This window comes from Chelonia mydas, chromosome 8, assembly GCF_015237465.2.
Source record: "Chelonia mydas isolate rCheMyd1 chromosome 8, rCheMyd1.pri.v2, whole genome shotgun sequence".
Lineage (NCBI taxonomy): Eukaryota > Metazoa > Chordata > Testudines > Cheloniidae > Chelonia > Chelonia mydas.
Window position 1 is genome coordinate 103,124,679 of NC_057854.1, and position 23,547 is coordinate 103,148,225.

At 47.1% G+C, this 23,547-nt stretch overlaps 1 protein-coding gene across 1 annotated transcript in view; it reads left to right on the forward strand.

Annotated features, from left to right (window-relative positions):
* The window catches only part of EIF2B3 (eukaryotic translation initiation factor 2B subunit gamma), a 139,758-nt gene extending 116,451 nt beyond the window's left edge, over window positions 1-23,307 (forward strand). Inside the window, exons 12-13 of the mRNA XM_037906661.2 lie at window positions 13,463-13,566; window positions 23,105-23,307. Coding sequence (XP_037762589.1) covers window positions 13,463-13,566; window positions 23,105-23,157 — 157 coding nt within the window. The 3' untranslated portion in view covers window positions 23,158-23,307. The remainder of the gene's footprint in view (window positions 1-13,462; window positions 13,567-23,104) is intronic.
* Window positions 23,308-23,547: the final 240 nt, after the last annotated feature.

The following is a 23,547-nucleotide window of genomic DNA, read 5'->3' on the forward strand; positions in this document are numbered from 1 at the left end:
TCTGTCCGTGAAGGAGGTGCAAATCTTCCAGCATCCATGGGCACATTGCTCCATCTTGCTGGTTAGCGCAGTAATTGCCCATCTGGGGGTGAAGCCAGAGGCACTCCGAAGAACCTGCATGAACACTGCAGAGTGTGGTTACAGTGTTTTGAGGCCAACCTCAGAGGCTTTGATTCACTAAGTAAAGTGCAAGGGAGGCAAGGAGGTTTTTCTCCGAATCTCCTGGGCACATCACTTTGCATTTCCATGAGATATTGCAAACAGTGGTGATTCCAGTGTGAACCCAAGATGCTGTCGGAACTGCTGCATTTCCTGATATTTAAGGATTCACAAAATTCCATTTCCCAACCAAAGAGTTTTTTTGGAAGCCGCCTCATGAAATTTAACACCTGCTCTTGGAGACAGGTAAACAGCTTCCATGGGAGCAGATGGGACGATCACAAGGTGCATCCTCATAAAACTGGATTGGCATTCTGGGGTTGTGGTTAGCTAGTCATGCAAAAAAACTGAGCTAATCACCTGGATGATACTTCCAGACTGAGACAACTTCTTCCAAAAGAAATAAACCGAGGAATTTTGGACCCTGTCTTACAGCAGCATCTTCATACTGTTCTCAGAGTTCAATCCATTTCTCCATTGATGGTTTACATTGATCGGTCCAGTGGACCAAAAGCAGTTTTACTGTGGAATCTTCAGAAGAAAGCAGGCATAGTACAAAGTTATTCTGTAACCTGGCTCTTGTCAAATGATTTGGGTGGACATGAATCCTTGTCATAAGAGATTACAAAAGGATTAAAGAAGTTAATAACGTAGGGAAAATAATCAGCAGTTCCTCCTTAATGTGTTTCCCACTGCACAGCTAATTCTTCCATCAGTTAGACAATAAAATAACAAGTATTACATATGTGCTGAATGATGGACATGCTTGACCAAGTTTGGAGAGACGGGCAGCTGAAAGCTGCTAGAGGAGGTAATTCATAGAACAGTGCAAGTGCTGAGAGATGCTGAGTGCCCAGGTGACATGCTGCAGTGTGGAAAATGTTCTTGTTCCCCTCTGGACAGCTCCCTGGAGCTCAGTGACAAATGACTGCACTGAGTTACATAGAGGAAAACTACTAATCGAGCTGAAATAATAAGTCACCTGAAAACTCCTGCCTCTCTATCTACACTGCACAGTAGCTGTGAGCATCTTCAATCTGTCTAGCAGCTGGGGCTGACCTTTCTACTTATTGTTTTGGTTGGGGTGGAGGAGGTGCAGTACCAAGGGGTTCTGAGATTTGTGTGTCTGAAAGTCTTTGATGTAAAAGTCCTCTGACTACAGGTCATTTATAGTGCAAGCACCCACGGCAGTGCCAGCCTGATGGTGATTGAAACTAGCTACCTGGGGAGACAGTGCTGATTACAGAGAGCGTTGGTATCACTAAATTCCATCCTGGTCCCTCTGCTGAACAGAAAGTACTGCTTGGAAACAGTTTTGTAACCATCATGATTCTGAACTGAGCTCCCTAAACTTGTTTCATGCAGTGCCTCGGAAGTACACTGGAGCTGGGGTCGCTTACCTAGATCATCGCTCCCAGCAGCTCCCCGCAAAGCTTGACCTCTCTGAAAATCAGGCCACTTCTTTAGGTGTTTCAATATGGATTTAGGAGCCTAACCTTAGCCCCAGTTTTTTGAAATCTTGGCTCAAGGTTTTGAGACTGATTGATTGATCCTTCAGTTTTCTGCACTGTGGGATTTATTTGGATTGTAAACTCTTTGGGGAAGGGACTGTGTTTCTGTTCTGTGTGTGGGGTCCAGGTCCATGACTGGCCTCCTATGAGCTGTGGTTATAATAATCATGGAGAGGGCCATTGAAGATTTGCAGGTAGGGGTGTGGATGGGCATAGGTGTGTAAAAATGCACTCTTAGTGTTATAATTACCGGAAGTACCCTGTGCATCATCTCTGCTCTTTGAACGTGGAATCCAAGAGTTTCACTGGGAAAAATTCGAGAGATGGGAACATAATGGAAGATTCTGGTTCTTGGGTAGCTCAGAGCTTAGTTGAGGGCGCAAGACGTCAGGAGCTCAGACAAAGTAGCACAAGGCTCATGACCAGCTTTATAACTAAACGCTATTTTAGAATTGTCTTGTTGAATTTTGGAAGTCAGTACCATAGTAACTGTATGGTAGATTGATGAACTGAAGATACATATTTTGCTGCATCCTTGACTAATACCTTTAGCGAAACAGCAGGCAGGCATAACCAGCTCTTGGTAAGTAAGAGTTTCCACATCAGCCATAGATACTGTGTTTGGCACTTTCCTTAGAAAGTAGGAAGCCATCATGGTGGTGATGGCAAGATGCTTATGATCCAAAATTACCTCAGGATTCCCAATTAAATCAACACCTGTGAGGCTTGGACCTTCTGAGTACAAGCCAAGGAAGCTCCTCCTGCTACACCAGTGCTTTAATCAGAGTGGATGGAAGCAAAGCCATTATTCAGAGATATTTTTTTTTAAGGCCAGAAGGGACCATTATGATCATTGAGTCTGGTCTTCTGCATAACACTGGCTAGAGAATTTCATCCAGTTATTGCATCTAGCCCATAGTTTCTGCTTGTGCTGGAGCATATCGTTCAGAAAGAGACGTCCAATCGTGAGCTAAAGATTTCAGGTGATTCTGAATCCACCCCAGCCCCTACTGGCAGGTTGTTCTAGGGTTTAGTTTACATATCTGTTAAAAATGGGCACCAGAAGGATCCAGGCTTGTCAAATTACAGCCCCTGTCCTGAGTCGCTTGCCCTCTGAAGTCAGCATGCTCCACATGGATGCAGGGGCTCACCTGCATGGATGCAGTTGCCCCATTAAGGTCTAAACCTGGAGAGTCCTCAGGGGAGGGGCTGTATCTCCCTTCATGTCTTGTGTGCTCAGCTCTCTCATGTGGCCACTCCCCAAGAATGCTTTGCTTGCAACTCTGTAAGGCTTCGACTGTAGAAATGTCATGGTTTTCCCAGTCTCAGTTGCGTGGCTTTATTTGAAACTGATGTGTCATAAGATTCCCCAACAAAAAATGGTATTAATTCCTGAAGCAGAATGCCAAAAAGCCAAAAGGGACTAGGGAGGGAAAGATTCCTTTCAGAAAGGAGTAACAGCCACCACTCGCCAGCCAGCCGGACACAACTGGCCATCTCGGTTCAGGAGAGGTGCAGGACTGGAATTGCAGAAGGTGGCTCAGGTCAAGTTTAAAGCGCTTGACTGCTTTATGGTCTGGCTTGTTTGAGTGCAGCTAACCGGAGTTTACTAGGTGTTGAAAGAAATAGCATAACAAAGTTAAGATTTTAAACAGATTGTCATTTCTGGCAACTAAACGACAGTAAAAAAAAATTTCTGGGACGTTCAAATGAGAGAACATTACAGGCATGAAGAGTAAGTGACTAAGTCTTTACATGTGCTGGTTAAGCTTTGGCTCTAGGGAGTCTATTGTGACTCACCATAGTGCCGTATGTGGTGAAATGGTACTAATTTTTCAATGGCAAACCCAAAGCACAAATGTATTTCAATTCTTGTGTGTCGGAGTGTGACACGTGCCCAGGCAAAGAGTGTTGCGGGATTTCAGTGAGATTCTTACTCTCACCGTAGTGTGTAAGGCAGAACTAGGTGCGTGGCTTATGGTGATATGAGCATTTCCGTGCTAGTGGAAGTCCTCACCAGTGGCAATGATGTTGAGCTCATTGCTGAAGTGAGCAGGGTTCTGACTTTGACTGTATATTAGCCAGATTTATTTTTTATATTGTATGTATAATCAATAGATTTAAAGGGACACTGTCAAATTTGACAAGTAACAAACATGCCAATCTTGCAAGTCCTATAAGGTCAGCCTCTCCTTGCCAATAGGCCTTGTAGATGAGACGGTGTATCCTCTTTCTTCGGTGTATCATGAAATCCAAGTGCAAGCAGAGTTGGCAATTTCCTGGAGAAAAATTAGGTGAGGAAAGTAAATACAGGCTTAACCCTGGGAAAAATAATGGTATCAGTGTCCAGCAAACACAGAGTGAATCTTTCCAAACTTTGGGTACATCCATTCAGAACTGAGGAATAGGCTCCGTCTGTCCACTACATCAAGGTTGGTCTTCTGCCTCAGAGGGCTGCGTGGCCGAATGGACCTAGACTGCTAGTCTGCAACTCCGCATGCTTCTGCTTGCTTAGTGCTGCAAGCCTACAGCACTGCATTATTGGTGTTTTCATACAACTGAATGCTTTAACTTTTGTTTATATAATACTGAAAACAGAAATGAGTCATGCCCTGTAACTTCCTTGAGAGGAAAACCCAACCAAAATGTATGCAGACTTTCTAATGTTCAGTATTCTAGTTACATATGTTTGTACTATGCCCACTGCAGTTTTATGTTTTATTGGTATAACCCTAAACTAATCTATGAATCTATGTAGCCTTATGTAGCCACAGTCTGAATATTTAACTAAAGCTACATGTAATGTGGTATGCATTAATGAAACAGTTGAAATAATAAATGCCTTAAACTGGGATTAACTGTTTTTTCCCAGGGTGGTAAAAACCACCTCTGTTAAATATCATGCCATCCCTGAGTGCAAAGTGTATGGTTTATAGATTAGATTGTAAAAACTTCTGAGCAAGGACCTTGTCGTCTCATGTATTTGCAAAGCGTATAACGTGTTGGCACTATATAAATAAATATGAATACCATCTAAACCCAGCGTGGGTAGAACTCTCCGTGTGTGTCTCTTCCAGTACTGCATTGCTGAGGAGGAAGAGAGAAAAACCTACATGCTTTAGGTCAAATTCACCACTGGTATAAGCAGATGCCACTCCATTGAACTCCATTACACTTGGAAGGAATTTGTCCCTTTGATTCTAAGACTGTTGCAGTATGTGATAAAGGGGTTGATGATGATTTCCAGGTATGGGGCATATTTGTGTCCTTTATAGTGTCTCTTTAAAGGAAGGTCTGTAAAATCAGTGGACGGAATTTCAGCTGTTTGACCACACACCAGCAGTGTCTGGACATCACTAAGAATTTTGGGTTCAGATATCTAATTTTTGTAAAGAGACATTCTCACCTGTACAGCCATTTGACCATACCTGTCTGTGTAAAGCAGTGGTTTTCAACCTTTTTTTCATTTACAGACCCCTAAAAAATTTCAAATGGAGGTGCGGACCCCTTTGGAAATGTTAGACATAGTCTGTGGACCCCAGGGGTCCGCAAACCAGAGGTTGAAAACCACGAGTGTAAAGCCATCCCTTTCCATTCTCGCTCTCCGGTATGTACTTATCACAAAGTAAATGCCATGACTGCTGTATCTCGTTTTGCGACCCGGAAGAGCACTAGTAAGAATAGGGAAGAGTTTTAAAGAATACTGGCTCATTAAAGGAAACTTAGTTATAGTTCTTCCTCTTTTTCTTCTGTTTCTATTTATTATGGCAGTAACAGCTATTAGGATGGGGGCCCCACTGTGCTAATGAACTATGCAAATGCATCCGAAGACACAGTGCCTGCCCCATTTAGCAACCAACCTAAGTAGACAAGGTACATATTAAGGGGAGAGGAATACAATCAAGCATATACAAAATATGTGTATGCATATATTAGTTTGCAAGTTTTCATAACTATATAAATGAAGCTCCAACAATTCCCATCTGTGCCATCGTTAATAGGCTGAGTCCTTGGGGGCTTTGCAATGGAAGTGGGTTTGGCGAGATCTGGAGGATTTGTCTCTCTCTTTAGGGCGGCTTTTCCACATGTAAGGAGCTAAGTGTAAGACAGAATAGAAACGTGTGTGTGAGAAGCTGGTCAGAGTAGTAAAGGTGAGCGAACAAACGGATGAAGTTGTAAAGGGCCTTGAGAACAAGAAGCTGATGTGGTGAACCCGAGGGAGCCGGTGCAGGGTTCAGCGATCGAGGTGAGGTGGTCTTAGCAGCTGTCTTTGATATCAACCTGAGGTGGGACGGAAAGAAGGAGCTTACAGTGATCAGGATGGGAAATCATAGGAGTTCTGGGTGTGTAGGAAAAAGAAAAGGATGACTTTTAAAACCAGTAAGGAGGAGTAAGCAGCAAGATTTGAACATGACCTGCTTTTACAGGGCAAAAGATGAGCAAGAATTATCACCATTGATTCTATATTGACCAAAACTGGGATCTTCCCTGATCAGACATACTGAGATAATAAGCTACATGTTGGATTTTGTTAAACAAGTTCCAGCTACCTGTCTTGAAGCAGAAAGCACAAATGCTTGCTGTAGTTGTTACTCAGCTAACGGGCTTAACAGGGACCACATGTGTCTAGTTGAATGCTGTTCTGGTTTACCACATGTCTCCAATTTAATGCTACTTTCTATGAGAACATGTACAAAGGGAGAAAACAACAAGCAAAGCAAGCTGGATTGACTACTAACTGCAGATTGATTGTGAAGTTTATTGGTTGTTTCCTTGATAGTGCTAAATCAGCACCTGATGTATGAAATGGAACGATTTGAAGAAAGCTCTAATTAAAACCAGGATGGAATGAAGAATTTTATAGGGGTTCAGCACAGAAGTGGTCTTATTTTTCCCTTTGGATAATACCAGTACAAAGGAGAGATCCCTTTGCCAAGGCACCATTTGTGTGGCATTGTAAAATATGTTTTACAACACGTCCCCTCATGAGACGGAATGAGGAGATGCAGTTGCTTCGAACCCAATAGTTTGCAAAGCTGGAAATAAACCTGAGCTCATGCCGTGACCCTCAAACATTTTATGTCATGCCCCACTTTTTAAGATGGCAGTTGTCTCCTCCAGCACCACTTCCACACGTTCCCTGTGGCAGCTGTAGAAGTAGTCAAATTAGGGCAGTTATGGAGAAATATTTCAGCATGTTCTCAACTACTTTGCTTAATAGGGATGGACTTTATGTACATGCTTAAAGTTAAGTAGGTTTGTAAGTGCTCTGCTAAGTTGGGGCCTGAGCTTCTTAAATGTGAGCTGCATGGCTGCTGGGTTATGCAGTCCGTTCTGGGCTCTGTATTTCTTCTCCCTGAATGTAGGGCATTACGTTTAGCAAATCTCCACTGCAAGGTCTAATCCCTCCGGGTAACGCTGTGATTGGGTTCCGTCCTCTCTCGATCTCTGTTTGTTGCGCCTCCAGTGTTGGGTGTTGTCTGCACATTTGATCAGTTGTTGTTGTTTTTGGTGAATTATGTGTTAACCAACAGCCATTAAATGGAAAAGGTGGGTCTTTCTGGGAACCTCGAGAAAGGAGTAACTTTGAGCTACTTAGAGGACTGATTTTCAGCCACCTTCAACTCTGTTGAAGTCCACTTTATATATTTAGGGCATTCCTCCTCATAAAATACCTACATCTTTTGGATGTTTGAGCTGCTTTTATCACTAATCCCCCAAAAGAGATTATTTTTGGCTAACGTTGTTTTACATCAAGCTGCATTACATATATTACCACTTTTTTAACATGGATACAGATGTTTCCCTGATAGCACGAGGAACTCTTGCCGGTTTTCAGAACATTTGGTTCAAATAAAAATTACATCAGAGGTTAAGCTTAAATCATTGTTCCACTCTGAAGAGTGACTATGTGAAATGACCACTTCCAGCTCAGCCGATCTGATCCTTGTGTCTCATCAGAGTTATCTGGCTTCAGAGACACCAGTAAGTTTCTGCTCCTGCTAGACGTGTAGATCCAAGAGGGGAGGTTTTCAAAGGCACATATGGCAGTTAAGCACCTGACTCCCATTGACTTCCAAAGGGAATTCTGCACGTAAGTACCTTTGAAAATCTCCCCACGTGGGTATGGGAGAGTGAGGTAAACTTCTGTAGCATCAACACAATTGTTAACCAAGTTCCTGTGGGAACGATGGGGTTGCACAAGTGTAAGAGAGGGGGTCATTTGAAGACCATGAAGAGTGAACAAATGTAGCCTAAGGCAGAACTGGGATGAGGAACTTGTTTTACTGCTAATGGGAGAGAAGGAAAGAACCTGGCTTGGCTGTCAGGTCCCAGGCTCGATTGGCAAGACAGACATTTAGAAAAAGACTTCTCAAATGGGGTTCACTTTGCACTGAGGTTAATGTGATGTCCTAAATGGGGCACCCCACAATACCACAAAGATCTGCGCTTGGAAAATCCCAAGGAGAGTGCCTTCCTGTTATGTACTCCAAATAGCACGGCATCTGCCTGGGGTGGGTCAGCTAGCAAACCTGAGGATTAAACCAGAGTTGGAAATTAAGGAATAATTGTTCTGTTTCGAGCCTTTGAAATGAAGAACAAATGGCTTCTGCATCAGATGAGTATCCATGTGATCACGGGCGATACAGCCCTCCTAAAATAAGACCTGTAAACGAATGAATCCTGAGAGACCAGATGTCATGCTCTGTGGTTCCTACAATGAAAAAGGCTACAACAGATCTGCCATGTATTACAACTGGACTTTAGCTAAAATGAAGGGCCACGGATGAACTTACTCCAAGATCAACAAGAGGTAACTAAACTGAAGTGTCAGAGGTGAGGAACCACTTCCCAGTCCACCTTACCCGGAAACCAGTATCTCACCTTCTAAAACCAGTGACGGTAGCTCAGAGGCAGTTCTTCTGGGTCAGTTATGTGAAGGATCCCATGAATTGTAACTGGAAAATATGAATGCAGGCAAGTACATATAATGCATAGTGCAATATTTAGGGTGTGAGGCAGGAGAAGTGTAAAGCAATCATACCATGGTAATGAGCACAGTACGTATACCTGTCTAGAAAAGAGACACGAAACAAGTTCCTCAGCAAGTACACCCTCAGAGATAATACAGATTGCTTAAGAACTTAGGGGGTTGGTAGGAGTTTTGTGTTACCTCCCTAGGGGGAGAACTGGAGATCAAAGCCCATATTCTTTTAACAGACTGGTTTCTTTAAAAATTATCTCTTAAATTTAAGCACATTCAGTTGTCATCTACTGTAGCCTTTGGGATTTACTTGAGTATATAAATGGAGGAGTTGCATTATCCCAATTCGTTATTAACATGTGAAAAGGTATTTTTATGAAAGTGAAGTTTCAGGATTCTCTGGGTTCTGGCTTGGAAGCTCTCCATTTTCCCCATGATCATAGTGTTTGACCCCTTTGATTGTGTGTCATGGCCCCCATGTCACTGGCTGGGAGAGACTAAGCGGGACTCCTTTGGAAAGTATCGGCAGCTGCTAGAGAACCATGCTTTACTCTTTCTTTCCTTGCTTTTCATCTGCCACCCTGATGGCCTCTTGTGGTGGCTACCATCTTTCTGGCCAAGCAGGACTGGCTGGACCTCCTTAGGGATGCATCAGTGCTGCCCTGTGTTCAGCCGGCCGTGTAGCTCTGGAACAGCGCTCTGTACCCCATCCCTCTTAGAGCTTGTACATCTCCATTCCAGAGCCTGTTCAACCTCTCCTCCACTTCTCAAGCCTTTCAGTGAGAAATCCTCCGTCTGATGTGTAACATCCCTAGCTTGCCTTGTTGCCTATCACCTTTTGTTGCACAACTGGATTAAGCTAGCGGCCCTGGATATTTTCCATCTCCATTTCAGCCGTTTTGCTGTAAGGCAAACGTGTGACATCCATACCTTCCTAGCTTGTACGTCGAGGGCCAGCGCTCCACTTGAGGTCTTGACCTCCGTTATTTAAGCCCCTTTCTTCCAGGAACGTTCATCACTCTAATCACGGAGTCCTAAATAATCAGTGGGTAGCCTGTAATTATGGGTTGTGTGTTGGATTCCTGCAGACCGTTCCTTGTGTGCTGAGCATTGCATATTTTGCAAAGGTTAAGAAGAATCCAGGACCACAATTCCTGGGAGATCTGACTACCTTAGGTGGTAGATGCTTTGCTTTTCTTAAGTCGCATGTTACAACTGCAATTGACAGATTTGATTTAAGAGTTTGATTTATAGACGGATAGCCAGCCTGAAAGTCAGCAGTTCCAGGGCTGCGTAAATCAGTCTGTCTCTGGGACTAATATTTCCTTATTTATAAGTTTGACAGGAGATGGAATTCGTTCCCAATTCTTTACATTTCTTTCAAATGCAATCGACCTCCCTGTCCTCTGGTTTAAAGCTATGAGATTTTGCCACAAATTGGGGGGTGGGGAATGGAGGGAAGTATGCCAAGTCCAGGGACTGCTTTGCAATAAAAGCTCCATGTTGTGTGTGTTTGGACATTGGCTCAGCCCACACAAGAGATGGACTGCGTTTTTGGCTTTCTTCTCTTCCCCCCCCTCCCTCCCCCTACAATCTCTGACCTTTTAGAAAAATAAATAGAAGATAAAGAAGGGCCTGGAATGTTGCAGAATGTGTGTACATTTTGCTCTCTGTTGTTTTCTGCTGGGATTAGTTGTTTACAATGTGGGGAGGAGGGGAGAAGAGGTGGGGGTAGTCTGTGGCTTTACTGAAATTAGTGGCATTTCAGAGTGATCTTGTTAGGTGGTCTGCAGCTTAAAGACCTAAATCCTTGTAATCCTCCCACCCCCCCGCCTCCTTGGCCATTACTCTTCTTCCTCTTGTTCCCTCCCTTTTTTTAAAAACAAAGTCAGTCTCTGTCTTTCAGAGACACACATACTCACGCTCTCACTTGCACATTGTACCTGTGGAGCAAACTAATATGCTTTGGCTAGCCGACATCTACATCTGTTACCACTGCAGGACTGGGCTTGTAAAACACTCGCTCTAGAATGCAGACACACACTGCATATTTCTATTTATTTTCAGCAAAACACCCAGCTGCCAGACTTTTCAGCTGTGCAATCTCACTTAAAACAAATTCTAATTGAAATTTCAGCTGTAAATCAAACGACTCAAATTAGTTCTTGTGGGTTTGAATGTCGTCCTCAAGTTTTAAGGTCAGAAGATATCCATTTTCACAGTGCTGAAAAGTTGAAAAATATAGTACGTTTTAGGAAGAAAAATATGGTTCCCATTAGAATGCAGTAAATCAACTGTGTGCATGTACACCACATGCAACAATGTTCATCAAACTGACAGCTATCAGAGCTCTTACCAGGATAAAATAGTATTGAGTATTGGACACAGCCAGGAAGTACAGTGGCCAAAGAGTTAGAGAACACAATAGACTTGTCCTGAGATGTAACATTTACCCTGCAAGAGAATAAAAGTTCCTTCCTCGCTCTTTATGTTAAAAAATAAATAAAAATAAAATAAACACACAGAATACTTCTCTTGGCAGCCTGCAGAGCATACTTTTTAAAAAGGCATTTACAAGTGGTTTCAAAATGGCTGCATTACATCTGTCAGCGATTGCAAGGAACACCCACAAAATGTGTTTATATCTGTTGAAGTTTTGCTCCACCCGAACAATAAAAACTGGATCCGCTGCTATTTTATGGGATTGGGGGGACAATGTTGTGAATGATTTTAAAATTCTAAGCGCTTGAGTGCTTTTATAAGCTTTGGAGGTGGTAATTCCCCCCCCCCCCCCCCCCACTGGCGGTGAAGAAGGGCAGGTTTCCCCTGGTTTGCTAGCACCTGGCCTGCATCAGCAAGTTTCCTCTGGTTCCCTGGCATCAGCACAGCCTACCCCAACCACACACCCACTTTGCAGGAAAACTCGCTTATCATTGATGCCAGTACAAAGATGATGACAGCAGGAGCAGTTTCTAGGTTATAACCCCAGCTTCTCCTTATCGAGCCACCTCCAAGATTTTCTCCGCGCTCAGATCCAGCATTCTCCTGTCTGAGCCTTGTCAGCCACTCCTGAAATCCCTTCTCTGCAGACATGTGCACTAGTGGGAAGTGGTTAGGGCTTATAAACCGTTGGTGGAATCCTGAGACGTGCTGAGCACTTGCAATTCCTTTTGTAATCAGGAGGAGTTAGGGGTGCTGGGAATGCCCAGGATTGGGCCCTATGTGAGGCTGGGAAGATATCCGCTAGAACTGGCCCACGCAGTGCTCACACACTGATAAGGCTCTCTGAGCGTGGGGCACGCTGTGAATAGGTTTTTCCTTGCTAGGAAAACGCACAGAAGCACCGGGCAGTCTGTGCTGAACTGATTCATTCCTTAACCTGACCTTTACTTATAAACATTATTTCTAAGCTAATACTCTCTTCTGGAACATGATGGCCTCCAAACTGCTGTGCAGTACTGGAGCTGCAGGAAAGGCAGCAGTTGTGACAGTGCTATAGTAACAGAAAGCAAAGACAGGGTGGTGCCTTTTCCCCCTTTGATTATCTTATTAACATTTTCTTCATAGAAACCTGGCAAGGCAACCTGAGCTGGACAGCTCCAGAGTAAATCCCTATCGCCTTTCCTCCGGGGGGAGGGACAGGGCTCACGCATGGTTGTAGTCAGAGCACATGTTTATGGTTTCCCCTTCTTACACCCCAGACCTCCTCTTGTATACTCCTGGGTCTGAGCTGATAACTTCTACTGACTGAAGTGAGGGTTTGCTCCTTCTAGCTCCTGTTAGCCCTGCAGACTCGGTGCAGCTGTCAGAGGGAGCTGGAATCTGCCCTGGCTCATACATCAGCAGGAGAATTGCTGTCTAAGTTTGGGTGGCAGAATCTGTGTCTGATGATGGTGTGTGAGCGGGAAGGAGCTTAGGGTGAGTTTGTAGGGCTGGCAGGTGGTGCTGGGGAAGCCTGTCTTAACTCGGGTCACCGCAACCACATCCGCATGGTTCTGCACTGAATTCTAGAGCTCTGTATACACCACATTCAAAGCCCTCATGGGGTTGGCTGTATCTAGCTACACGATAGATTGCCTGTCGATCAACCACCGGGACCTCCAGTGGCTGCAGCATTCTGCCAGAACAATGAAACTGTTAACCAACCAAGGGGGATGCTCCTGAGCAAAGATCAGAGTGGCTGGGGGCTTCACCACATGTAAAACTGTGGAACTCCATGCTGCCGGAAATCACTGAAAGCAAGATTTTAACAAGATTCAAAAAGGGACATTATTTGGAAAAGAAGAATATCCAAACTTGCCATAATTAATGCTAAAAATAGTTTTGTGTAAGGGATATTGAACCTCATGCTTTAGGAGGAGACCTAATTTGGGAGGCAGATTACTCCACATCTCCCTGCTGTGGGGTTCTTACACTTTCTTTGAAGTATCTGGTGCTGGCTTTTGTTGGAGACAGAAAACTGGGCTAGATGGACCCTGGTTAGTCCCATGCTCCCCTGTTACCACTCAGCTAAATGCAAAAATCATCTCTCAGTGTAACTGTCTTTCAGTAACTTCTACATGCACCCATTCTTTGTGTACCCATTCTGACAGCTGGTGGGAAGGTTCTATCAGAGCAACTAGTGCAATGGTCAGGGAACGGGTGGAATTTGGGGAAAGTCCAGGCAAGATGGGGCTGCATCAAAGCTTGGCCTGCCTGCAGAATCCTGTGTTAGGCTCCTCGGATAGCGTGGAGCAGTTAGTTATTACACTTGCTTGAATCCCTAGTTAAATTCTGTATCCAACTTCTTTTTGTGTTCCCCTTACAGGTGCAGCCTCCAGAGCTGCCTCATTTGTCATAACGCCGTGATAGAGAAAGGAGCTGACCTCAGGGACTGTTTGATTGGAAGCAGCCAGCGTCTGGAACCCAAATGTAAGCAGGGGGCTATATTTATAATGGTCTTAGAATTAAATAAAGGGACTGGGTATTTCCTGTACTTCCTACCCTAGGTTTTATCCTTGTTTCCACCTGGATGCAGCAGTAAGCTAATGGGCAGGTTCTGCTCCCACAACATGGGGCCTTGTCGCGTTAGGATGGATTTTTTTTGTCCAAGCGACATCCTCTTGAATGAAGGGGAGTTAAGGGACTGGTGCTCCCACTGAAGTCACTGGCGAAATTCCCATTGACATCTCTGAGATCAGCACTGGACCCCGAGACAGTCTGTTCCCAGAGACCACAATCAGCCTGCAGGTTGCCATTGGCACAGGGCATCGTTATTTTGACTAATAATCTTTGTCAACATCCAGGGGAACAAACGCAGCCCACCAAGTTGGCCCGTGCAGTCCCCTGCCTCCCGTGCCTTTGAAAGTCCTGCTGCCCACAGGGACCAGCGCACATCCCTCTCTTGAGCCAAGGGGACGTCGTTAGAGTCAGGATTGAGTGTTACATGCATTAAAATCTGCTCCATATTAGCTATCAAGGCACCTGCGACCAGCTCTGTTTTATGCAAATGAAAAGCACCTTCTGGGCACTGAGGAAGGGAACAATCTTTGCCTCCTGGGTAAAGTCGAGACACCATGTTAGCACTAGCATCTTGGCAAATGCCGGAGTAAAATTGTCCTGCCTTCACAGATGACAAAGGGCAGATTGTCTACATGATTCTATCACAAACAGGGGCTTTAATGAATATTTATGGGGTGGGGAGCTGGCAGATCTCTACTTCAGGGTGTGGAGTGATGACAAAAGTGAGAGTCTGGACAGACTCCATGTGAAGTCATTCCTTCTGACCTGGATTTGGTTACTCGCTTTTATGTTCAGAGTGTACTTTTTAATTTTAACTGGCTCTAGTGCCTGGGCTCTGTGTTGTTAGCCCTGCTGTAGACTTGTCTACGCTACAGTTTTCTCTTTATTTGGAAACTTAAGAGTGAAACTGTTGCTCATGAAAGGGAAGTGTTTACATGGTGGATGTGATCCACAGATACAGCAGGCCGGCCCCATGCTGGTGTTCTCACAGCCAGGCCAGCACACCATCGTTTTGCAGCACATGCAGCTTTGCCAATACACTTCAGTTTGAATCGACGGGATCTCCTGCTCCTGCAGTCCTGGCCTGCCAGCCCCATGTCCTCACAGGTTTGCCAGTGTACCTCAGTCCTGCTGCTGCTCCGTGGAGCACAGATTGCCAACAAGGCTGAACTGTGTCACATTTTGTTAGTCTCTGCCATGAACCCATTTTCACTTATCAGTGGCATGAGGCTGTTTTCCAGGGATGAGAAAACATGTGTTTTGAGAAACCATGTGGTTTCCCAAAGCCCTCCTGAGCTCCAGCTGGGCTGTAAGTTTGGGGTCTGAGAACGTCAGCTGCATTCAGTTTCTTTGGTGAATCCTATCAAACAGTTTGCTGTCCGCATGGATCACTGAATACTTCATGCTGACACCTAGACGCTGCCTCTTCTCCTCATGGTCCCCGAGTGCTCTGACGAAGCAGTCGGGGGTGCGGGAACCATTGGATTCACTGGCTCTCTAACCCCTTTTGCAAAATGAAACCTAGTTACATGCGAGCAGGATGTCAGAAAACTGGCTACCCCAGCTAATGGGCAGTTGTAACTCACACCAGTTCACCTCCCTTTCCTTATGGGGCATGCGTAGGGTGGTTCAGACGGCACAGCTGAGAGTCTTGGGGTTGAGTTAAACAAGTTGGGCTGAAAAGCTGGAAGATGTTCCCAGCAGTCGGGCCTGTGAGGCTGTGGAATAATCTGATCAGGGCAGTGGTGGGAGCCCCTGTCACTTCCTGCGGGGCGTGGCACAACCCTGCAGACAGGGAGCAATCCTGCATTAGCTGTTGGCGATAGGTTGGAGGCAGCCTGCTAAAGCTTCTCTAGCTCTAGGGTCCTGAAAATCAAAAGAATATTAGGCACCCGAGAGGCTTGAGAGCTGATAGTCTTCAGCACCCTTCCAATCCTGGCTTGACCTCAGTCCCCGCTGCAGCTAAATGCCACTGATACAATGTGGGCGTGGAGCTGCTGTGTCGCTTTAGTAAACATCTGAATTTGTGCAGCTTGGTTCCTGAAAGCCCTCTCTCTTGCTTGTTGGTTTTATTACCATGCTTAGGAACCCTCCACTTTCTTGCCACTTTGATGCCTTAATTGGGGGAACGTGTTAGCAGAGAAATAACAGCCAAGCTTTCTGAAAGCTCCCTGGCCTGGGTAGCAGTTTGAAAGACATGTTGGTGCCGAAGATAAGGGAGGTAAAGGGATGGATGGCAGTTCTAGAAGAACTTAATTCTGCAAAGCTTTTGATGGTTCACTGTTTCCAGAACTCTGTTAGGTTTACACTCAGCCTGTTTGAAAAGATGAGCTGAAAAGAGCCATAGACATAGGGATATTTTATATCCCTGGAGTAAGTGGGTGCAACTCCCCAGGGAGTAACTAGGCCAGATTCAGCAGAGAGCAAGTCACGCCTCTGGTATAAGGTAGTCAAAAACCAGGCTTCAGTAGTAAATTGACATAGCCTTCCTTCAAAGCAGCGTTAACAAAATAGATGAGACCGGCTCACGGAGTGTGGAACTAGCAAAACACATGCTAAACATCCCCACTGTTCCCTGGGTTTTGATGCCTCGTCTCAGCCTTCATCTCTGTTGCGCTGGGGCAGGGCCCTTGCCTGTCCATTTGGTTGTTCGGGGGCTAGCATGTTTTAGGGGCTCTAAAAATAATAACCCTCCCAAAACTACGTGCAAAGGATGTTACAGTTGCACAGCAAACGCCCAGAAGTTAGGAAATGTTAGAATGAAGATTGGGCGTTCACCCTTCATTCAGCCCCCTCGTGCGATGCTCCAGGAGCCAGTCTTCGCGGGATTGCAGGCTCTCTTTTGTCCGGCTCACAGGATGGACGGTGCACACGGTGTGAGCCGCTGCTCAATATTTGGTTTTCTCCTCACTGAACAGTGTGTGGCTCCGGGATTTACGCACTATTCCAACCCTGTGAAGACAGAATTCTTGATTTCCTCCAGGCTGTTTTGTGGCGCTCATCACCAGAGTGTCGGCGAGCTTCACCAACAGGCATGGTGGTGTTTTCCCTCACCCCTGTGAGGGATGGGGATGTTGTTACCCCTAGTTTACAGATGAGACACACAAGCACAGCTCCTTATGGTATTTAGGTGCCTAATGCCCATTGGTAGTAATGGCAATTAGGTACCTAGATACCTTTGAGGATCTGGGCCAGAGAGGTTAAGTTCAAAAGGATCCACCAATTCTGGGTGCCCAGTTGGAGGACTTCATTTTTGCAGAGCGCTTAGCCCTCTCTAGCACTTTATATGTTCAAAGCAAAGCTCCCATCACCTTCCCTTGGAGCTGTGAGTGCTCTCAAGTTGGGCACCCAGAAAACAAAGCACACACAATTATCAGCCACCTGTGAAACTTTGGAGTTGCCCAGCATCTCCCAGGAACTCTGTAGCAGAAGCAGGGATAGACTCAAACTCTGCATGGCCGTCTTTACCGTAACCATACAACACTTCTTTCTCTGCCTGCACTTCCCTAACCCTTCCCCAGAGCAGGTGCATTCTGTGCACTGAATGAAGCAGGGGTCCTATGGTCATTGGCACGTTTCTGACTGATCCCCGTATGTCTGTTTTCCAAACACTGGATAACGATGCTGTATGAGATCTGGCCTTCGGTGGTGGTATGTAATTTCCCTAGGACATCCATTCAGTAATACTTTGTCCTCTACTTCCTGCTGTTGCGGACTTTTTGGTTCCTAGCCCCGGGATTCTCAGCTGGGGAAATTCAGGCTTCCTGCATGAGAGGGTTAAGTGAACTGCCACATAGTCTGCCTGTTGATTGTGAAAAATCTGCCTGGGAGGCCTCAGTTCTTACCCTTGCGGGAATATTTTCACATGCTCCATCCAGAGAAAATTACCACTTGTGCGCTCCTAGAATTCAGCCACATTAAAGAGTCCGGAGAAATACCCTGATTGCCTACGCGAGGAAAGGAAAACTCGACATGCGCTCAGCACAGCAATCAGCAAGCTCTTGTGGTGACAAGCTCCTCTTACTAGGCACATGCTGCCTTGGGGAATAAAGTCCTTCAAGTTGACATTTCTGACTCCCCCTGCCAGCAGGAGTAATTTTGCTGATAGTTAAGAGTAACAGTATGGGAACACTCAGTGTAAGCCACTTCCCAATCTTCAGCCCAGTAGGCCACAACTTTTGTACAATCAAAATGCCAAGTATCTCCTTGATAGCATGTCAGTATCCTCCCCCACTGTCATTCCTACCTGGGTTTCTGAACTTTGGCCACATCATCTGCCTCTCTCCCCTGTGTCCCAATGTGTGATTGGATCCCCTGAAAAGTCAATCTCCTGCCATGCTTGCCAATCCTCCCAGCTGCGTCTGAGGTGCATTGCTGGTGGCATTCTGGTTCCTTTGAAAAGAGCCAAGGATCTCTGCCTGTGAATCAACAAACAATTCAGCACCCGCTTCCATTTTGCTCTGCTTGTTTCTTGCATGTGCAGTGAGGACATCCTTCATTTCAGCCAGATCATTTGAGCGACTCTGCCCTGAGCTACTGCTCTTCCTTGTACTCTCTCTGTTAGGCCACTGTGTAAAGACACCACTGCAGTCTGTCCCCTGTCCCGTCCCCCCCTTCCTCCCCCGCCACACCCATTCAAGTTCTAGCTCCCACTGACTCCCTCTCCCATCACCTTGGCCAGCCTGCCTTCTGAGGCCCCCTAGAGCAGACCCACCATGCTTCCCAGTGGCCCCTGCTCTCCAACTGTTCCTCCCCACACCGGAAGTCTGATCTGACCCACAGGGACAACTGCCTCACCACCTGTTGCCTCCCGCCACCCCGTCCAACACGAACAGCCCAGCCCCCCAGGAGGGTTCAGGTGTGCAGGGTTAACACAGATTGAGCAGTCAGAGTATGCCTTTGCTGTGTCAGCCCAAATCCTGAGGGTACCATCCTCCAGAGTGGCACACCAGTGTTAATGCAGGCTTGCTGCCAGGTGTGTGTTGACCCTACCACTCAGCCAGAGTTCCAGAGATGCTCACTTGACTCCCGGGCACCCCCAGTTTTCTGCCATGTGGCCCTCTGGATTGCTGGGCAGAGCAATGTGGCTGCTGCTTCCTTTGACTCAGTTAACAGCTTACTCTCAGCTTTTCTCCTTGCCTTCCTTTGCCTCCTCAGCACCATTTCCAGGCCAGCCATGCCCATCTGCTTGAGATTGCAGCCTCCTGAGCACCGATCCAGGGCACCCCAGATTCACGACGTCTGCAGTCTCCCCTTGGGTCAGACGACCAAGCGGGCAGGCTGCTGCACAGAACACTGGGGGGCCGCACTTTGGTCACCCCTGATGTGTGCTGGGGGGCGGGGAGGGGGCGCTACAGCAGGCCTTGGCAAACCCCCTACTGCCTTGTAAACCCAAACACCTTGGCCTCCACCACCTGCTTCCCTTCTTTATCTCCACATGCCCCTTCCAAACTCCCCCCAGCCTGCCAGTGTCAGACCGCAGCTGCTTCCCCTCATCCTGCTCTCCCTTCACTTCCTCCTCAGGGCTAGCCACGGCGTCCATGCAGAGAGCCGAGCAAGCGGTGCTTCTCTCTTGCTCTCCCATCCTTTCTGTCCAGGGGAGATGCTGCTAGGAGCCACCCAATGCGGGTTTTCCTGTGGGTTTCTGTAGCTTCCCCTCCCCCGCCTTAGTTTTAAAGAGAGCAAACACCCAGCAGTGGCTTTCCTCCCTGCTGTACAATGGAGCAGTAATTCTGTGCCAGGAACTGTTTTCTATTGGATTTTAACGGGTTTATAAAACAGTGCATGTAATTGAGTGAGTAAACGAAACGTTTTCTGGAGCCCCCGAGGGCTGGGCCTTCGGGGTGGTCCCGGGCCTCCACCCTAACCTTGTTTTTCCCCTCCTCCTTCTCCCCTTTACAAGGGAGCGTTGCCACCACCAGCAGTGTGTCTAGGGGCTAACTGAGCAAACAACAAGGAGATGCTTTCATGGTGCTCTTACTGGGATGCCACTGCGTCTCCTTCCCCCAGAAAGCACGGCCCGTGCTGGAGAGGAAAGCCCTGGGCCATTAGCGCCCAGGATTATGGCTGGGTTTGTGCTGGGATTCAGAGTAATTTCCGCCCCTGTGTTTATTTGCATTACAGTTTGTTTTGAATCGAGCCACAGAGGCTCTATGGCTCCCCACATACCGGGCTTGCGTTTCTAAGGCGCTTGGACGCACAGTGCCTGTAAACAAACGCCTTGTGAAGCAGAATTGCATCTGTAACCAGTGACAGATTTTTGATTTGCACCCAGTGAAATCTCCACAGACATTCGGCTTGAGCGCCCAGACCAACTCTGGGCTGGGCCGCGTCAGCAAATTGCAGCAAAGTGCTAATTGGGTGTTTGAAGGTGTCGAGCCGCTCTGCGTTTGCATAGCACCAGAAGATGCTTTAATCCCTCTTCTTTCTGCGCAGTCTGAATGCAGCTGTAACCCTGGAAGTGTCACAGAAACCTGAAGGGCGAGCGGGATGGGGCTCCAATGCTCCTCTCCCTATGCCCAGGGGTTCGGCATGAACTGAGTTCGCGGAGATCAGGCTGAGCCACTGGTGGGCAGAAGCCGTGTCTGTAACTAAACACTGTCTGTATTCAGCTCTCCTTAGGCTCTGATTGGCACACAGCAGGGGCTCAGAATGACCTTTCATCTGTACCTAGGGCTTTCCAGAGAGGTCAGGGAGGAGGCGGGCAGTGGGCATATTCTCTCCTGCCTCTTGCATGCCTGCCAGGTAGCTGCTCCGCTTTTAGTTTCTAGCCAAACCATTTCACTTCGTATTAAAAACCAGTACACGGATTTAAGTTTCACCCCCAGACAGGTGAAAATGGGTCTGGTGGCTTCATTGTAGTCTCTGATCTAGCAGCAAGGCCCAGGGGAGACTACAAACTTTCAGAGTCACTGGCCCACTCGTGCTAAGGCCACACATCACATACTGGGGCTGGCTGGCTCTCCTTGGTGATACCAACAGGCAGTGTAATTCAGCAGACCGAGCGAAGGGGCTGGGAGTCTGGGAACATGGGTTCTTTCTCTACCGTATCACTGACTGACTTCATGACCTTGGGCGAGTCACTTAGCCTCTCTGTGCCTTGGTTTTCCCATCTGTAAAATGGGCATGGTGGTGTTCAGCCGCCGTTGTAAAGCATTTTGAGTTCGTCCAATGTTAAAAATGTGAGCTATTGTAAATAATTGTGAGCTGTAGAAGTGCAAAGTACCCCAGAAAGGTGGCAAAATATTTTACAAGATACAGCAAAGCTCCACAAGCCTAGGACAGGAACTGAGGGACACGGGATGAAATGAAATGAGGTGCGTGTTAGAATAGATTAGTGCCACAAATGAATATACAGAAACCGAAATTGACATGGGTCTTTACAAACTTCAGTGAAGACCCATTTTATCTGCAAGCTATAATGTGATGAATCCTGCTGGAATCTATCCAGGGTCTTATCCCCATCACACAGATCAACATGATTGGCAATCTACTTGGAAGGGGTTCAGGAATGGAGTAGCAGGAGTTGCCCCAGGGCCTGTCTGAGGTGTATTGGGAAGGTTGCGAGGGGGCGAGGAAAGGAATAGCAAGACGTGCTGCGGGTCTGGTTTGAGGTACGTCAGCAAAGCAATGGGGGGTCCAGGACTGGAGAGGGAGTAGGTGCTACAGGCTGGGACTCGGGTCTGTTGCTTGCATGGTGCCTACCTACATCGTGTTCATACGTGGCACCAGGACAGTCAGTCCTTCATTATGTAGAGCACCGGATTTTCCCTGGCATGCCTCTCTGGCCAGTGAGGAGTCTAACAATAAATAAAGACACCGAACCAAAAGAACAAATGGGAGCGAGTGGTGAAGATTAGATTTCGAAGTTGGAAATCCAGGCTGGGGCTCTGAGGCATGCCCCATGGGTTGGAAGGCTTGTTAGGAGCAAAGTGTCCAATTGCCCACTATGGTACTGAAAGTCACAGGCGATTCTGAGTTGTTCTCCCTAGACTGGTGGGAGGGCCTCTGGAGTGAGTCCCTGATTAGCCCATGCAGTCCCCATGCTGAAGAGATGAAGGATCGGCAGGAGTGGTGCAGGGATAGGATGACAGCTGGAAGGAATCTTGTTGCAGGGCCAGGGCTCCTTGAAACTTGGCATTATGTTAAAATGGAAGGTCTCCTGGCATTAAGTGTGTACCTGGAGCACATCAGCCGCGAGGAGAACACCTTGACTTGCCAATGGATCGGGACTGCTAAGGATTTGCTTAATCTTGGCTTTCCAGCAGCCTGGCAAACTCCTCCTTGCCCAGGAGAGTAACGGAGATGGGCAAGTAAAAGAGCACGAGTCTTTACCATCATTATGGCCGCCACCCGCCAGCATCTTAGTCAATTCCCTGTGTGTCCTAGGCCCATCACTGCAGTGTGTGAGCACCTCATGACCTTGCACAGATTTGTCCTCACACCGTCTGGGAGGCGGGGCAGGGCTGTGATCCTCACTGGACAGCTGGGCCCTGAGGCACCGAGAGGCTAAGTGACTTGCCCAGGGTCGCACAGGAGTCTGGGGCAGAGCAAGGGATGATTGTGCCTTGGCCACTGAATAGTCACTCAGCTGGTGCAAAGCTGGGGGAGTAGCCAGAGACGGGACCTTGGCAAACTGGCCCCTCCTGACAGCTGGAAGTCTGAGTCTCGTTTTCCAATTTCACCTCTCCAAGAGGTGGGATACGGGAGTGTGAGCTGGGGTCTGCCTTAAGGGTCCCTGCTGTTAAGCCCACAGACCCTTGCTCACTGCTGATGTTGGAAAGGGCCTGTCTGTATTCCTGGATCCTGGGGGCAGGAAGCAGCAAAGGAAAATCCTGCCTGTTGACTTGTAAAAAGAAAAGGAGTACTTGTGGCACCTTAGAGACTAACCAATTTATTTGCGAATACAGACTAACACGGCTGTTACTCTGAAACCTTGACTTGTAAAGTGAGCCTGTTTGATCAGGGATCATAGATGCTCACAATCCCTTCACAAGTTACTTGTGACACTGGGCCTGATCCTGCAGGGTTCTGAGAGCGCCCAGCCCCTGCTGACTGCAGTGCAAGTTGTGGGCACTCAGCCCTCTGAAAGGCCCAGCCAGACGTAACGTTCCTGTCACTGTTTCCCCCCGGGTTTGATGCTTCCATGCCGGTGCCTAGACATACACCTGTCGGTGGCAGCTGTGCCTTGTGTAGTAAGTGGCACATACGTGTGAGAAATCTCATTCCATTACCCTTCTGGTGTTTGGTCAGTGGTATAGGCCTTCACCATGTGGGTGGGACAGTGACTAAGACACACGGGGATGGGGGGAGGGGGATCAGCCAAGCAATGTGGAAATTCACTGGAATCTGCTTTTCCCGTTTTCTCCTGAAGATGCTGATTTGAAAAGTGCTGGGTTCCAAACTCTGCTACAAACCCCAATTCCTCCTCCTTTTTTTAATCTTTCAGCCAAACACATTAACGAAGTCATTGTGGGCAGCGAACAGCTGATGGAAATCTAACATGCCGGTTGTAAAGATGCCTTCAAGGAAGCCAGAGTCCGCACCTTCGGAAGACCCTTCGTCTGGAGCGGGCCTGGCAGAGCTTACAGTGTCATCGCTCCTTTCCCATGCAACTTTGTATTTATGTCTCAATAAAGAAGCATTTCCCGAGTTGTCTGTCTCTCTCTGGGCCCCTCCCCACCTGGCTGATCTGCCTGCTGCTTTGTAGAGTCCGATATCGGTGCCTGCCCGCTGAGCGAATGCACTGTACTTTTCCAGTAGCACTAAGCTGGGACCACACAGACTGTGCCCATTCAAAAGAACAACTTAGCTGATCTCATTCTGATACAAACCCAGGCTCTGTGGGCTTGCACCACCGTCCCAGTACCTTAGGGAAGCCAGGAGCTGCTT